We start from the raw sequence: 19,256 nt of genomic DNA on the forward strand, positions 1-19,256 counted from the left end.
CAGAAACAGAATAACAAAAGACATGCTTGTCACATGTTTACTTAAGACTTCTGACTTCCACCCAAGAAGTGCGCACCTTCCGGTGTGTGTGACTAACAGAACGAAACCACAAATGACTATATTAACTAATTAAGATATCATAACAATTTGGGAGCATACAAATTCTAAAAATATCGTGCGAGTCTATTTTAGTCGCCGCAGTACAGCGAACCATACCAATACGTACGGGATGGGTTATCAATCTTCAGTTTTACATTAAAAATTATTTATTTATTTATAAAAAAATCAGTCTTCAGTTTACAAATCATTTCTTTTATAAAATAAAATATGTTTTAAGGCATTCGTAATTCACACGAAACATGTCCTATACCCTCAGGATAATTCGGAATGTTTTCAAATTATTTTTAAATCACTGGCGTGATTCTGCAAGTACGGTTTTGATTGGTGGACATGAGCTCCAACTGGCTGCTGTTAAATCCACATTTAATAGTTGAACTAATTTTAATTAGATTGGTGAGGTATATATAATAAACTGAGTTATAATGGTCGTTTGCTTTCTTCAAAAAATTCTAATTCTACTAATTGTAGCATTTGCAACAATATTAATTTGCTTCTCTTCGTCATTTAGCACTCCCCTCACTAAAGCTGAAGTGTACAATTTTAATTGTACTTTTTACTCTATTGATGACCTCGTAGCATTCGATAATAACATGACAACAACAGCAGTTCACCTTCCATTGATTTATCAACTAAAGTTAGAACTTAAAGGTTAACAATAAAAAGTAATCCTGTTTATGCCTTGACCTTTATATAGGGATTCAAATCGACTCTGGCTTCCATATATATCAAGCAATATTATTCTGTCATTTGGGCATAGAAGTTGCTTTATGATGCCAGTTATTTCCAAGTCTTTAAAAACGTTTTACGCCCAACATGTGGATATCATTTTAATGATATGACGCATGACTGACACAAATGGAATGGGTTGCAATACCTTATGCAATACCTTTTGCTGAAAACGTTTGTGAACTACACATGTGTAATAGGGGCTGCGTGTGTTGGCGGTGATTCGTGATGATACAATGGTAGTGCGTTTTGTTTTTTATAAATATGTTCTTTATTAAAGGAACTGATCATAGTTCTGAGATACGGTACATTTACCTTTTCTGTTGCTAAGGTTATAATAAACAGTTGCCGAAAATCTCCTATTGTATGCTAAAATTTCATTATCTTAATAATAATAATACCCCCCCCCCCCCCCCCCCCCCCCCCCCCCCCCCCCCCCCCCGAAAACCCCCCACAAAATAAAGCCCAAACAAACAAACAAACCCTTAATAACAAAAATACAATCTACAAAATACATGCAGTCTAAAAACATTGTTAAAAATATCCATTTTTAAGTTACAGATGACAGGAAAAATCGTTTTAGGCTTTTAGAGATTTCAATTTTTCCGAGGGAGCATGCCTCTGGACCCCCAGAAAAAGGTCGGGCACTTCGCGCCCTCAAACACCGGACGTCACAAAAACGAAACAAAATGGCTACCCCCAATTAGCAGGAATAATCATGGGTTTTTATTAACTCTAAAATTACGCGTTTTTCATTTGTTAAAGTGTCAGTATGTGTTGGTGGCCCAGGTATGCATCTTTACAACACATAAGGCTCTTGTTTGAGTTGACCCTCGCTTTAATGACGACTGTATGGTTTCGCCATCTATCGATGACGCCATAAACTACTGGACGACAATAGAAAACCCCCAACCATCTTATATGTCCAGTGGAGGTGATTTTAATCAGATTAATAACCGACTGCACAGATATAGTCTATGGGCTAGACCCTGAAACTTAATGAATTTTTTTTTTAAATGTCTGTAGTTAATAAAGTAATGTGATACTGTTGTAAGGAGTTGCTTCGTGTGCGTGTGTGTGTGTGTGTGCGTGCGTGTGTGTGTGTGTCTGTCTGCATGGATGTGTGTGTGTGTGTGTGGTGTGTGGTTATGTGTGTAAGTGTGTGTGTGGTTATATATGTGTGTATGTGTATGGTTATGTGTGCGTATGTATGTGTTTGTGTGTGTATGTGTGTGTGTGCGCGCGCGAACGGTATGTGTATGTGTGCGTATGGTTTGTGTATATGTCTGCGTGTGGTGTATGGGTACATGTGTGGTGTATGCGCATGATTCTGTATGTGTAGTGTTTGTGTATCTTCGTGGTGTGTGTGTGTGTGTGTGTGTGCGTGCGTGCGTGTGTGTGTGTGTTTCTGATGCAATTTGTTATGTTAGAATAATCTAACCAAATGTACTTTCTTAAAAGACTTATGGGAAAGGTGTTGGGTAAAAGTCTTGTTGTGAACTGCCTTTTACTGATAAAGAATACAATGCTCTTATTGTTGGAAAATCACTATTTAAATTGCAAAACAGATGTTTACTTTCTATGATGTTCTGCAGCCCAGGCCAATATGAAAGTTTCACACAGCAGCTCTTGAAATTTAGATCATTGTGCGACGGCAATTTGGTAATAATTTTTAAAATTAATTATGCATCAGCTTTTTGCAGTAAAAATTAAAATAATCAGTAAACCTATACACTGAACAATTTTAAGAATAGGTATTTATTATCCATTTTAATAAAAATGTTCCTTCAAATTATTTTTAACGTTAATCACAAACCAAATATATTATGCGAGAATTTTACTTACTGGCCAAAAAAACACAAAAACCCCCTAAAAAACAACACTTTTTTTCTGTTATTTATTTATTCAAATGAAGTAAAGACATATAAATCAATAAATGTACATATATACAAGCATTAGTACAATCAATAACTAGAACTTGCCTTTTATCAATTCAAGTTGCGTAATATTTGTTCTAAAGACTCGGATGCCTTTTATATAATACATATTTTCTTCTGGGCTGAAAACAAGTATATCATTTTGAAAATGTAAAAATAATTCCCCATTAAAAATATTTTGTTTGAAAATAATTATATAGTACTTTTTTGGCACTTTTCAAGTCACATATTTGAATACTAAAGAAACCAGGTAAATGAAATCTATGCCATACACGTAATGCGGTTATTATTGTATGTTTGACATTTAAAACAAGATGTTCTTGATATCCCTGTATTTATTGTGAGATTTTGTGCACGGCACTTTAATATATATATTTTTTATGAAAGTAATTTGAACAAGAAATGCTCTATATTCCACAGGTAAACAGTAAATACATATAAATAAACAAACAACGATATCCAGCAGGACAACAGTCTCCAAAAACTGAGTATTCTCGTTAAATGTGAATCACAATGCATGAACGACTAAGAACAATCGATAGTGTTGTACGTGCCAAAACTAGCGTACTATCACTGTTCGCCGACATGCAGACCTATATATCACAACACGTATATCGGTCCTATCTTAATATGTTAAATGGTGGAAACATCAGTGCTGTTGAGTAATACTTTACAAACACGTGATGACGTACATACTTTAATGAATTTGAGGAAAACAAAAGTGACTGGTTGCGTCATCTGGGGTTTTATGTGGGGTTTTTTTAACAAATTGTTTTGCATTAAAATTGGCATAAAGAATCACTTTAAATTTTGAAGCAAAACAATATATTTCATTTTATTGTATATTTTATTTTCGTGCTTAAATATAACTAAAGTTCAAGCACATTGTCCTGGAAACACCTCACCTATTTATGTCGTCTGTCCTAGACAAAGATTAAATGGACTATACTAAGTTTGTAGCCATTGTAATAGTCTCTTTAAATTATTAAATTACAATACACTTACATTTCTTGCTGGGAATTGGAACATCTGTTATTGATGCATTTATGGTCATTATGGTGTTTGTAGTAGTAACTCGATACAAAATAACGCATACAACGATGTTTTTTTCCTTCTTTGTTTTCTACCAGACACAAATCAGAATTGAAATAATTGGTTTTAAGGGAATCCTAAATAAATTTATCTATATAATGCTTTATATTTATTATTATTATTGTTGTTGTTGTTGTTGTTGTTGTTATTGTTGTTGTTATTACTATTTAAAATAGGTTTTATTATCCAGATGTATTACTTTGAGTAGATTAATCTACAATTTAATGGCTGCAAACTAAGTATAGTTTCTTTGTTACACGTTGGTAAGAGCCAAGTATTCACCCCGTGTAGTGGTCTTACACTTCTTTAGTGAGCTGTCGAAACCCACTCTGGATTGGAACAGGTATCGAGAGGCGAACCTAGAACCTACCAGATCAATAATTGTTGTAAATGTACCACACATTTAAGTCCTGTTCATTAAAACCATTTCCACAGAATTGTTCTGAATGAAATAACAGGAATTCAGAATGCATTCAACAAGACAAGGCACTGTTTCACCATTGTGACAATAGTAGGATCATATCTCTGGAGTCCGTGACCATTTTTCTCCTACCTTTTTTTCATGATTGATTTGACTACCTGAACCATTTAAGGAAAAAAATGAGCTCCTATGTACCTCCAGAATGTCACGGCTAACTCGGCCAGAGCCCAAAATTCAAAATGACCGCCGTCTGCCATCTTGAAAAACATAAAATGCTATATTTCTGCACCCAGATGAGCTACATGTACAAATGTGAGGTCTTTTCAGACCAAGTTTGACACGACAGATCCAATATAGCATTTTATGTTTTTCAAGATGGCAGACGGCGGCCATTTTGAATTTTGGGCTCTGGCCGAGTTAGCCGTCACATTCTGGAGGTACATAGGAGCTCATTTGTTTTCTATAATGGTTCAGGTAGTCAAATCAATCATAAAAAAAGGTAGGAGAAAAATGGTCACGGACTCCAGAGATATGACCCTACTACGATATACATGTGACCGTTTCACTCCGCTGAGACATATTAAATGAACGTATGTATATGGTGGTGGAATTCTTTGTGAATATTGATTTGTATTTGGTGGTTGACGTAGCAGAGTTTTTGAAATTTTAATTCTAGTAGTAAACATTGAATATGTAATCATTTATTTCCCGTACGAGCTTAGTTAATTGAACCTTTGTATCTAGTATTTGGCGTGGAATTTCTGAACATTTCTGTCCAATAGTTGATGTAAAATATGCTATGAACATTTGAATCCAGATGTAGCATTCGATGTAGACACTGGTTTCTAGTAGTTGCTGTAAACTGTTGATTTTTATAGTTGATGTAAAAATACTCTGGAAATAGTTGTATATGACGGTTAATCTGTTTTTATATCTACCTGTATTGGAAGCTTACATAGAATACACTGAGAACATTATATCTAGTAGTAGTTGTTGTTGTAGAACACCTGGACACTTCCATTTTATAGCTGATGTAGACTGCGTTGTCGACATTTGGTTATCTAGTGACCGAATTAGAATAGGCTATACACAACTCTACCAGACATAATCAAGAAGTAACTGCATGTTCGAAAATCGCAACCAACCGTTCTATAGTTGTTTGAAACTACTGATATAACAAATATTCCAAGGTGGATTTACAAATATGTTCAATATGTCACATTTACAGATGTTTTCAGTGTATAGCTTGTCAAACATATCGATTGGTTTAGCTGATTTGATTTCTCTGTGATCCTGTTTTGAATTCTTTATCATGTTTTGTATGTACAAGTATACTAACAATATATATATATATAAATATATTATTTGTAATTGCTCTATTTTTGGACATTTTCATGATGCTTTTCTAAAATTACGTCTTGAAAATAAATCCAAGCATTAATAGACCCGAGTGTAAACAATTTACACTAATCGAATACTAGTTTATAATAAGTAACATGTCGAATAGTAAATGTCTTTAACTGCATCTCGGCCAAAAGAGCATATCCAAAGGATGTTTTCAGATACGCATCGCGTGGCCGTCATCCATGTCCTTTAAGTTTGGCCGTGCCTATTGTCCAACCGGAAATCATCAGCGGTATTACGAACTTAACCATGCGGTGCCACGCCTGCTTCGCTTCCGGTGTCAATTTGTCCCCCAGCTTTCGTTCCAAACTGTACATCAGACAATCTCCGAACAACTGAAATTAAAATCAAATAACCGTGGTGAGATCATAATGTATTTATAATTAACATACTTTCTTCTTCTTTTTTAAATTCAAGAATATATTGGAATAATTATAGGACAAATAAAACATCCAGACATTTTCATGAAAACGAACATGAATGAATGTTTAACGACACCCCGGCACGAAATATATGCTATTGGGTGTCGAACTATGGTAAATGCAAAAATTAAGTGATGAACATCATCAAGAGCAACAAATACAAATGGTTATTGAAACAATGTTTGTTCTTGGTTAATATATGAACAAAACAAAGGTTGTCATACAAGTGAAGTTATAAACATTTATAAACCAAATGTATATTAAGCTAAAACAAAATATAAATTGATACATATCGGGTGATTATATCCATATCGACCACCCCCCCCCCCCCCCCCCCCCCCCAATAATCTTCGCTTGCCACAGTCTAGACGCCACCCTGCTAACATTTCTGCAGACGCGCCTGTTAGTCGTTCCCCGCCCACAGCTAATTACATGTATGACCCCAGTAAATGTCACTGTGTTTGTATAAGATTTAAAACCGGAAACGCTACATAGACTACTCTTGTCTTTCAGTAAATACGTTTTAATGGTGATGGATTTATTATTACTCCAATGGGGAATGTCTCGACATTTTATTATTTTTCTTTAATGTATTTTTGGTCATGTACTGATGTAAAAGACACATCATTTCTAACAGATATATGCATGGTTCTTGCGACAAAACGACAAAACGAGAAAACTGGCATGTCGCTAAAATGCATTCAGTTTGACAAAATATATTTTGAATTTTTATAATAATTTAATTTGCAATATTTCTTGCAAATGGAATACATGAGGTGTGGCTAATAAAAACCCCAACAAAACAAACCAAGTGATGATCAACACAAATGTATTAACACTAGAGCTGCAACGAATACACCAAGTGCCGAATACAATACGTATCACGAATATAAGATCTCGAATACGAGTAAATACTCACGAATACCAATAATTACAGTGAATCTACCAATACTGTACTACTAACTTGCTGAATGAAGCAACCCACCAGTGAGCAAAAACAAAAATATCATTTAAATAGTAGGATGTGTTTAACGTTAAACAATGAAATGTGAGACGTAGGAAATTAAATTATTACATGTCAGTTATAAAACAAATTATAATAAAAAAAAAATAACAAGACGCAAAAACAAAACAAGCATGTAAATATCGTCTAGTGGCAAAATAGGCGCTTTAGGCAGTGACCACATCTGCTAACCCTAACCCTCTCCAAAACAGCAATAAAGTTATTTTTGGAACATTTCACTGTCATTAAAATCTTAGAAACGTATAGAAATATAGAAGTGCGTGAATGTTTTTGGACGGTGTTGTTTTTCTTTCATTTTCTTTTTTTTCTAAATAAGAATTTGAACTGCTGGTACTTTTTCTAAATTGCGCTCATTATCTGTTTTAAAATTAGCAATCCGTGTGTGTGGTTTTTGTTTTTCGAAACTAACCCCTCAATTCCACACACCCACCAATTTTGTGATTTTCATTAACTTTAATCAGCCTTATGATCGCAGTTGATAATTTCAGCTTCTTGTTAAATGTTTGTTGTTGATTTCAGCTTCTTGATGCTGGCTACAATAAAACCGTTCCATTTACGCTGGTGCATAAAATTGATTTTGAGCTACTACAAATACTATGGCGCCATGATATTCGCTATATAAATGTTACCAGTATCATATAAATTAACGGCAAAACACCCCAGTAATAACTGAAGACATTTCACATTATTAAAACGTAGTATGCGGTCATAAAAGTTAATTTTAAGGTGTGTATATCGTAGCCTGGTCTTTCAGTACATTCTGATCTCTATGATGTACAAATACGATTTTAGGACTGCTATTTTTAAAGCCATATAGCTATTACGAAAATTGTCCGAAAAACGTGCGTATCAAAACTATTATTGCTCCGTATGACATCTCCTACCAAGAAGTAGTCCTTCTGAAGGGCAAACGTGGCGTGCTTTGAGCCCAGACTGACGAGAAGGGGTTCGACATCCCAGTACTCATCGAGGTTCGACACCACCGACCCCAGCATCTCGAACACCCGGCGCACATGGTTGTTGAACTGACGGTTCTTCCCGAACATCTTTGACGCCACATTCCCATCCTTTGAGTACAGGAAGAGATCTTTTATATCTGGCCTTTTCTCAAACATCCTGAAAACACAGGTAAATATGAGTATTGTTTTTATCTTAATGTCCTTTGGGTCAAGTAAAACCAGGAAATAATAGGCCTACGTTGAAGTAAAACCAGGAAATACTAAGCCTACGTTGAAGTAAAACCAGGAAATACTAGGCCTACGTTGAAGTAAATAACGTTGGTTTTGTTTAACGTCATCACAGAAGTACATTAGTTGATTAATATTCGGCTATCAGATATCAAACATTTGATAATTCTTCAACGGTGTCACGGGGATTCTATAATACCCGTAACTGAATAAAACACGATTATCAAAATATCTCTCCTAACTGTATATCTATTAGATCTCTCTGTAACAGGCGGTTAAACCCTAGTATGGCTCGTCTAGGTATGATCAGAGATACGATCTTATATAAAGTATATATTATTATAGCACGTTTAGTTCACTAGAAACACAACAAAAACACAATACACTTTGGAATCTGTATTAATCTACGCTGACAAATGTACAGCCGTAGTAGTTAATTAATAACAACAATAATAACAACCCAGAACTGATCACTTAATTAGTTAATCTCTAGGTGTCTAGTTACACAATATGCGAATCACTTCACCGTGACACAACACCCACACGTGTGATAATTGAGAAACGCTTCTAGGAGAAGTTAATTAATAAAGGAATTACCACTCTATTCCTAACTGGTTAATTTTTAATTAACCCTTACTACTCGTTCAGTAACGTGTGATAATTGAGAAACGCTTCTTGGGGAACTTAATTAATAAAGGAATTACAGCTCTATTCCTAATGGGTTAATTTTTAATTAACCCTAACTACTCATTCAGTAACCTTGTAACACAGAATTAATACTGGTACCTATCACAATAAAGACAATAACCTACAGTTTACCTAGGTCTTCTAGGATGACTGGCTAAGCTTTATATTACCAAATACTCGTATAAAATATAGAACAGTAAGACTACGATTTACTTCGTCAGATGACCGAAGACACTGTCTAAAGAATATTGGTATAATACAGTATTAAAATATTAAAAGTCACATCAATCACATCAAGGTTATACAACAAAGCAGAAATGATATTTACCAAGTCCTAACGGACTACGTTCCCGGGAAACGTTCCTTTTTGGTTCTCCTCGATATCTCTAAAAACTAGCTATTTATTATAAAAATCAGAATCGCCTGGGGGTACAAGGCGGTACCTCCCCCTATCATCTGATATTCCACCTCTTCCAGAGTCGGTATAATTTCTCTGATCGTCAGACTTACTGACGCCTTGGTCGCCAAAATCACGGTCGTTGAAACCGCACTCGCAGAGGTATTATGTAACTACTCGCCACATGGCCTCCGCATCTGGCTGGATGTGTACGGTCGCGCGGAGATATTACATCACAAGTTGCCCATCTGGGCTTAAGTGCAATTAAACTGCACACGGCCTCTAACACAATTAAAATCGCCTTAGGCGAAAACAAATTTAAGAGCATGTTCCGTCACAAACGGAAACACGTTTCTTTTTTCCATTAGCAACAATATATCTCTTATATCTACTAGGTATGATTCCGAGAAGTAATATATTACCAGAAAGCAGTTTCAGGTGTTCTTTGCATGTAATTACCGTATTATATACATGACTATTAAATATATGGATCTGCAGAAAACATAAAAGTGATATTCGATGAAAAGTCATATTTTCACTGTATTTTGTTTTAAGTGAAAATATGGAAATGATATTTATATTTTTGTGAACAAGTTCACGATTCAGTTATCTCCTTTGTAAATTCTTATGATCTAATTATTGAGGTCGGTGTCGCGTCGTCGCTTTTTTGTTTGATGATTACCAATGCATCTGATCGTATTTGAAAAAAAGAAGTAATTTAAACAATTGTATCTATAAAAAATTAACATGAAGTGCATTGCCAGTAAAATATCTGGAACTGATCGAGTACGAAGCCATATAATGGTGACATTACCCTGTAGTTGAGTGTAAGTCGTTCCAGCCAGTGCTCCACAACTGGTGTAACAGAGGCCGTGGTATGTACTATCCTGTCTATGGGATGGTGCATATAAAAGATCCCTAGCTTGCTGCTAATCGAAAAGAGTAGCCCATGAAGTGGCGACAGCGGGTTTCCTCTCTCAATATCTGTGTGGTCCTTAATCATATGTCTGATGCCATATTAAACCGTAAATAAAATGTGTTTAGTGCGTCGTTAAATAAAACATTTCCTTCCTTGAGTGTAAGTTAATGTTTCACAGAGTTCGATTCATGTTTTGGTTTTGGTTTTTGGACGATAACTTTGTTAGGAACGTTTTCATAGCAGTATTATTAAACAAATATTAATTTAATAATTAAATTAAGGCAATTTATTTTATTCTTATTTCTTTTTAAAAGTCCATGGTCAAGTAAATTCCCTATACAAGTTGCACCGGAACAAATATATCATGGTGTTACGTGTTTTATATAAGATAAGTGAAATATATTAACAAAAGGCGAAAGATAGTGTCCAAAATTAAGAAAGATGTATATAATAAATATACCATTTTATTTTATCGAATACGAGTTTTATGTTAACTCGTGACAAGCTTATTTAGTATTCATACGCATTGCTTTGTAATTCGTCAAAATATGGTATGCACACATCACTCGTTGACATAACAAATCTTATTAACACCCCCACCCCCCAAAAAAAAACACACAACAACAACAACAACCCCAAAAAAAAAAAACAAACAAACTCCCGATGAAATAGTCTATATATCATAACAAATTGTGTTATCACGATGAATGTAACAATCGGAGAAAACACTACATTTTAGGTATCAACTTAAAGACATCTGATTGGCTGCTCCATGGTAATGAGCTGGAGACCAAAACCACACCGATCAATGAAATGAACACATTAATGAAACTGATTGCCCTGCGATATATATTAATTGTGCATGCACGATTGCGCGTTGTAGTTAGAAAATACTTTTAAATTCCTATTAAACTTGGTTTTTGACAATATAAAATGCTACACTCGTGTAAGATACCGTTTATCTTGCATTTCGATGTTTAAAAACATATCCGCCTCCCTTTTCGCTCGTTCGATACGTTTTCAGTCATGCCGGAACATAACAGTCAGTCTTGTAGTAATCTCCGTTTTATAACATACGAGTTGATATACTAATTTATTACACACCAGTGTAAGATATTGCTCATGTCATAACAATTACTAAATATCTAACTAATGTAATATTGGCGTGACGTGAGCGTGACGTAGGTCACTTGCTGACCCAATTCGTAGAAAGATAGCGTGTAGTAGGTTTCGACATCTGCTTACTTCTGCTTTGCGGCTTGATTGCAGTTGGTTTGTAATAAATAAAATTAATAAACTAGCTTGCCTGTTATACCACTTTTATGAAATTCGTGAACAGTGTTGGTATTTGACTCGCTTTCGCTCGTCAGATACCAAAATTATTCACTCGTTTCATAAAGATGGTATGACAGGCATGTTCGTTTAGTATTCTATATAAATAAATCTATGATTTGATAATGTCATCTATATACAAGTATCTGATGGTGCAGTCTAGCATATTTGTGTATTGTTAATGTGTTTAGAATATTTATTCTATACATAAAATGTGAATAGGTGTTTACTTTAGGAAAAGGTGCTGTCCGCTTTCTACAATTCCACCATCAGAAAACTGAACCCATGTTTCTCTGATGTACATTTTGTCCAGTTCGGAGAAGGGGACCTTCATTTTGTTTGAAGAACTCCCGCAACCCATGGTTCATCACACTGAAATAGAAATAAGACAAACCATTATAAACTACTAATATAACACACACGTAATACTGCATTTGTTTCGTCACAATTTGTACCCAATGTTTCGGCAGCATTATATTCTTCTGCCTTCATTAGGGTATTGCAATTATCTTAATTATCTACGTAATGTCCATATTATTCCTAAACAGAGACATTACGCATACAGTTGAGAGAATTGAATTCCCCAGAAGGCAGCCATATGCTGCCAAAATGTTGGGTACAAATTGTGCCAAACGCTATAAAGTGGTTAGCTTTGCCCATTTGTATTTTTCGTTGAGTGTATATTAACCCTAGAGATCCTGAACATATAAACTGTGAAGTGAAAAGTATGACAGTTGGCTAACAATTGACAAACAGTGCAAGAAAAACTAAACTTATAGCAAAATTAAAATGTTGAACTTTTTTACCAATTTCGGAACCGTATTATATGTGATACATTAGGTTTTTAATTTTGAATACCCAGGGTATCATATATGATACGATATCAAAAGTTTCATGTTCCCTTTAATATAGGGGTCAAAATTAAATAATCACTCTCAACTGTTATCATTATTAGCAGACAGAAAAATATATTTGATGTTAGTGGGGTACAATTTAGGAGGTGGGTGTAAAGATATGATAGAGGGCATGTCTGTTCTGTATCAAATATAATACATCAGGCATACTGAGTAATTTAATGTTTATTGAACAAACTACTTTTTTACTTTTTTAGGTTTTGCGTATCATATTTGATACTGGCTGCTCTCGACGGGTTAATAATATGCATACATGTATAACACCTACAATCCATGTTTTGTACTGAAATGGAAATAGGAAAACCTATAATTATAATAATAACACAAACTAAGTCAGATTTTGTCAGCTAAAAGGACGACAGCAACCTTAGTCTACACTAGTTTCAAGGTCTAGTGTACGTTGCATAACAATTGCATTTAAAATTTGAAAAACATTTGTTGGTAACAAGCTCTGCATATGTTTTTTTATGCTGTAAATATTTAAGAGTGCACCACCAACTACGAAGTTACCTATTTAATACATGGCAAAATGAAAGCACAGACAGAAAAAGAAACAAATGGCAAATCTGAAACTCGTTTGCCCAGTAGTTTGACATGCATAGAGAAAACATGCCTCAAATCCAACGTAAAGGTAAACGGAAACTTCTGAGTATGCATTTAATCTGGACAATGGTGAAGTCAATCTGTTCCCAATATCTTGTGATGAAATAACAACAGATTTGTATTTATACAGACGGCTGATGTTGTTATACGTGAAAACCTACACGACAGATTACAACACCAACGATGTCTGCGGTAACCAAATGAGTATGATCATAACAGAACACGATGGTAAACACTGTCTGGCAGTCGACGAAACGAAAACCTGTTCCTATAATAGTTTAATCGACTAAAACTGGCCAGACTTGTTGGCGAAATGCTGAAGTGTGTGTCAGGTGGAACATGCATATGCTCTCGGAGAGACGCGAGTTGCTCATCGTTCTGGAGAAATGTTCCCCTAGCATGTTTTAAATACTATATGACCTCTTTGTGAGCTTTAAACCTTTTCCATCATGTTAGACCTGAGTGTTGGGATCACGTGTCCCCAGGCTTCGGTAATTCCGATGTCAGTATGAAATTGTTCTTGACCAATACGTGTGGGGAAGGGAGGAGGAATACTAATGGAACTTATTTTAATCTATAACAGATATTTTGTGTCATTGATTTTTATGTTTATTTTGCAATTTTGATTCTGTTTCATTTTAAAAGGCATTCGACATGCATACTTGAAGTTTTATCACAAATGGGTAATACCCACTGAGGAACCAGTGGAGTTCATTCCTTTGCAGTACCGTATTGGAGTTGCCCTCTAAGGGAAACCTAGAAGGCGGATAAATTAATAGGAGTAAGCGGTATGTGGATCGTGGATCCTCTTTGTAGGCCATGGTTAAAGTTAAAGGCTGTTGGTTGTCTCCCCGGTTCTTGAAAACCCCCCCAACTAAAATCCGTTTGCTGCGGCCGAATTGATCCAAACTTTTAAAACTTTTTTTGTGTGTTGTGTTTTAAAGACGCTGTTCAGTCAATAACAAAATCTATGCACTAAACATAAATATTAGTAATGTTAACCAAAACAATGAGGAAATGGAGAAGTATGTCGGGGCTATGCTTTCTAACAGTTGGCAACTCACTGCGCATGACAGGAATGTGAGTATCGTCCAGCAATTTATTCATGTCTATGTCAAAACCTTTCGCAAACGCCACTCTGTTGTTTAAAAAAGTTTGTTTTTGTTTAAAGACACCACTAGAGCACATTGATATATTAATGATCGGCTATTGGATGTCAACCATTTGGTAATTGTGACTCATAGTCAATAGAGGAAACCCTCGACATTTTCTTAATGCAGCAAGGGATCTTTTATATGCACTTCCCACAGACAGGAAAGCACATACCACGGCCTTTGTCCAGTTGTGGTACACAGGTTGGAACGAGAAAAAACATCAATCAGTTGAACGGTTCCCTGAAGTGGTTCGTTCCTGCGACGCAAACACTGAGTGCTCAACCGACTGAGCCAAATCCCCCCCCCCCCCCCCCCCCCCCCCCCCCCGTTGTTAAAGTCTGTTTCCAACATTAGCTCATGCGGGTGGTTACCTATATCAAAAACAAACATAAATAATTAGCCGATTATCAGTCCTGTTATTTTTCCATGGCACATGATTCCCGTATCAACATTGGTTAATTAATATTTTCTCCAATCAGTATAATTTGGACACAGAGCTGTTGGAAAACAAAAAATCAAAACGAAAAATCTATTGTAGTATATCCAAAACGGACAGAAGAGAAATGAATGTTTACCAACATCGAAGCACATTGTTTATTCAGTTACCTTGTGTGTCTAACATACAGAAAATTAACCGAGGAGAATGTCGCAAGAAACCCGCTCTCGCAACATGTATTTCCTCTTCTGATTAGCTGCATAGGGTCTGTATTATGCATAGTCCAAATACCAAAGGATGTGCAATATGACCGTATTTAATATGTTTGTTCTTTATATATCACAGAGTCCTTTTTGTGCATATCCCATATAAAATATAAAATGATCTTACAAATGTAATTTAAAAAATGATTCTAAACATATTCTTAAAATATATATTTTTTAAATTCAAAAGAAAAAATATTTAGTATTAAAATCCCATCTCTAGAAGATGTTTACGTTTTTTTTTTTTTTTTTTTAAAAGAACACCATTACCCTCCTTTAGTAAACTGTTCCCTTAATAAGAGCATCACGAAATATCTTGATAAATATGATGTTTTATCACAAGTTCAAGCTGGTTTTAGGAAAGGTTATTTCAACACATGGTCATATGGTTTACTCCACGCCTTAGTTAAATTACTGAGAGGAAAGAAGAGGAAGTTATATTGTGCGTTTATCGATATTAGGAAGACTGATAATTCATAATATGTACAGTGTTTATCAGAATTCGTTTCATGTGATATAGGAGTGAGACAGGGAGAACTTTTATCACCTTGTTTATTTTCACTGTATATAACTTGGAAGACTTTTTACAACTCCGACAATGTAAGGGTATTACTATTAATGCTTTTGATTTCGACATCTATTTGGATATTGGATTAACTATATTTGTTATGTTGAATGCAGATGATACAATATTACTGCTCCCCCCCCCCCCCAAAAAAAAAAAAAAAAAAAAAAAAAAAGAAGAAAGAAGATAAACTTCAAAGTATTTTAACTGCTTATGCTACTTATTGTAAAACATGTAAACTGTCCATTAACACACTGAAGAGCAAGATTGTTATATTTGGAGGAACAAAGAAATATTACAGAGAATATTTTTACTTAGGTAATCAAGCATTAGAAAATATGAATAAATATAAATACTTACGTATTTGGTTTGATAAAAGCAACAAATGTCATTTATGCAAGAAACATTTAGCACAGCAAGCCAAGAAAAGCCATGTTTTACATCTTAAAGAAATCTAACGAACTTTATCAATTGAATATGAACTAAAGTTATTTGACACAATAATTGTTCGTATACTATTTTACGTCTGTGAAATTTGAAATTTTGAAAATAATATTGTAGAAAAAATTCATATCCAATTTTTACGATATCTAAAAACAAAACTAAAAAACCCCTACACATATATTGTATTGTAAGTTCAGATCTCTGGTCAAATAATCTCTACGAATTTCGTGTGTTTCGGTCGACTGTTAATGGATAAAAGTCTAATTTTAATCATACTTTAATACTGTAGATAAAACTATGTATACCACTTTTCGTTTTCGATTTCGTATTTCTGATCACCGTTTTACCAGTTGAAAGGGGAAGGCGGACATATGTTTTATATGAAATAGAAATTGCACATATTGTAATACTAATGTTGTTGGAGATATATTTCATTATTTATATGTACAAAATTTACAGAAGAAAGACCCAACTATCTTAATAAATACTATGTGAACAGACCAAAAAAAAAATATATCAAGCAACTCTTTACTCGTAAACGTATCAATGTTCTAAAAAACGTGTGTCGATTTATATCCATTTGTAACAAACAATTCTATGCCTATACTGTTTTGTATATTTCTTGACGGTATTTAACATCCATATATACATTGTATGTATATTAGTTATATATCGTAGGGTCTGTTTTGTGCCTATCCACGATGTATCATAATATGACGGTATTTAACATTTATACATTATGTCCAGAACAGACAGGTCTGGCTACAGAACCTTAGATGAGTAGATAGAACAACAGTATGTAAACCACTCTCCCAACCACACCAACACCCCACAACCCCCACCTCCACAAAATTCAACCATGCAAAACAACAACCAGAATGAAGATAAAGATATTCAGGTTGGTTTATTCCTCCTCGCCCTCACATAGCAAGTTAAAAATTATTGTTGTTTATGTTCAATTGGCGCCAAGCACGCTGACCTGGTCTTCACTTCAGCCCTGTTGATTAGTTTAGTTAGTGACAGAAGTCGGCGCAGACACCTTAGACCTCACCACTAAGCTGTGCAGCCAATGCACTGGAGTCGGTACTGAGACACGAACCCGACGCCTGGTATCCTGAACCTTGATATATTAACTACTGCGCAATCCTGTGGGAACAAGTATTCTCGTTTTTATAGGTCGATTTTCTTGACTTAAACCAGATGTGAGGAAACCAGTGTTCATTATACAAACTAGGGAATAACCGCTTTACGAGACTGCAGTACATTATTTAATCAGCGGCTGTCAAACATGTGCTAATTTAAACATATGATCCAAAGTCTGAGACACAGAATTCAGTTCCGCCGTAAAAGCTGCCTTTTGTTATTTGATTAGCACCAAAAGTAATCTATATGCACTTCCAGCTACTAGTAGCCAAGCGCCAAACGGAGAGTGAAACGGCGCTTTAATAATAATGTTTCCTATTTCGACTGATTAGTTAAAAAGTTAGTTGACACGAGAACTTGCTATTCAGAAACTGTAATCCCGATTTAGCGCCAAACTGGAAGTCGCAAACACGAATACGCACGACCCTAACCCATTAATTTACTCGCCTTCAAACACAAGAGTACGGTCTTTGCCCTGGAATCACCTACCACGCAATTAATATCACATTTTTTGTATAATTCAGGAAGTATTGCACGTGACATTTGGTCGATATCTGATGTCAAACACGTGACGAACAATCGGCGCCATTTTGGAAAATGGACAAAGATCAACATTGGAACTCATCTCTCTAACATTACTGAACGCAAATTGCTAGAAATGAAACGCGTTTGTTAGTGTAAACATCAATTTATCAGCATCTGGTTTTGTCGTTTACTCGTTTCGTTAACAGAAGTCACAACATATTCTTCTCGACAAATATTTGAACCTCTACACATTGTGAAGCACATTCATGTAGTGTTATAATTGGAAGTAGAACTTGTGACAGTCAAGTATTTGTTGAGATACAAGGAAGGAAATGTTTGTCAATCAACATGATGTTTAATAAACGACTATTCGGAGCCCAGCAATGACACACATAGAATACCTTGACGCATGATCTAAAATGTTAAAGAAACCGCTGGCATGAGTGACGCATTAGTTGCAAGAGATCCTTTAAATGCACTTTTACATCAAAATTACAAAATTAGGTCACTACGCACCTCGTGCAAGGTGTACCTTTAACTTCTCCCGTTCCTTTAGTTATACAATACCAGACCTTTAAGGTTGACACTAAAGAGTAGGATTTTTATCTGTCGTTCACATACAGAATGCTGATTGCAAGGGCAATGGTGTCTCGCTTTCCACCCACTATACAATTGTAATGACGCTTGTAAAATGGACATTTGTACATGGAGCCTTAATACGTTAGATACTAGTTAATCTTTCTTCTGTTTCTCTCAGTTTCTCTTATGTGGTGTTTCTTCTTCTTGACCATAAACTATAAGCTTATCAGTTTTGGTGTCCGTCTGTCTACTTTATCTCTGTATACCACTAATGTACAAACGTTTCATTGCACATTCATCCAAAATTACACAAAATATGTTTATTGATTTATAATACGATGTTGTTATATTGTTGGGTTGGACAGTATTTTGGGAAAATCACTGTTTAACTTGCAGGCCACATGTCTGCTCTGTGTGATTTTCCCATGGATCGCTATTGATGCCAGTGTTGGTTAACAATGTTTATACGGACAGTCTCCCGTGGTCTGTAATTCTCTGTCCTATTAGCATCAATTGACAGCGGCGGACAGAATATTCACTCCATTAATTTGATAAGCACCAAAGAGAAGACAAGAACCAGCACTTCACTGGTCCAGTAGAAATACCGTAACTGATGGTACAAGACGCAATTGATTTTATAGATGATTACATGTTGAAAAAAAGGTATTCTTGGAGGATAATTAGGTCATGGGAATCTGAACAACAAAACTATTAACAATTAAAATCGTATCTCTGCACAAGGCAGTGTCGTTGTTCTAGAAGACAATGGTTTACTAATAAGCTATGCCAATTCACAATCGAAATGTGCGCGAGGCAGACCATGACTCAAAATGTCAAGCACATGGGTTATAATTACTAGTAGAAATGTAAAGTAGAATTATGTTACATGTATACAATTTTATCATTTAGGTCTTTTCTTCTTCCTATCGATCCCCGTCGGCGGGCCCATTGGGCTATTTCTC

General features: G+C 35.2%; 1 protein-coding gene across 2 annotated transcripts in view; it reads right to left on the reverse strand.

The window, feature by feature from the left end:
* Positions 1–4,713: 4,713 nt before the first annotated feature.
* The window catches only part of LOC121371395 (neuroglobin-like), a 77,910-nt gene continuing 63,367 nt past the window's right edge, over positions 4,714–19,256 (reverse strand). For both annotated transcript variants that reach the window (XM_041497262.1, XM_041497261.1), the window contains exons 2-4: positions 11,899–12,040; positions 8,031–8,262; positions 4,714–6,035 (exon numbers count right to left, since the gene is read on the reverse strand). In XM_041497262.1, coding sequence (XP_041353196.1) covers positions 5,877–6,035; positions 8,031–8,262; positions 11,899–12,029 — 522 coding nt within the window. In that variant the 5' untranslated portion in view covers positions 12,030–12,040 and the 3' untranslated portion in view covers positions 4,714–5,876. The remainder of the gene's footprint in view (positions 6,036–8,030; positions 8,263–11,898; positions 12,041–19,256) is intronic.

This window comes from Gigantopelta aegis, chromosome 4, assembly GCF_016097555.1.
Source record: "Gigantopelta aegis isolate Gae_Host chromosome 4, Gae_host_genome, whole genome shotgun sequence".
NCBI lineage: Eukaryota > Metazoa > Mollusca > Gastropoda > Neomphalida > Peltospiridae > Gigantopelta > Gigantopelta aegis.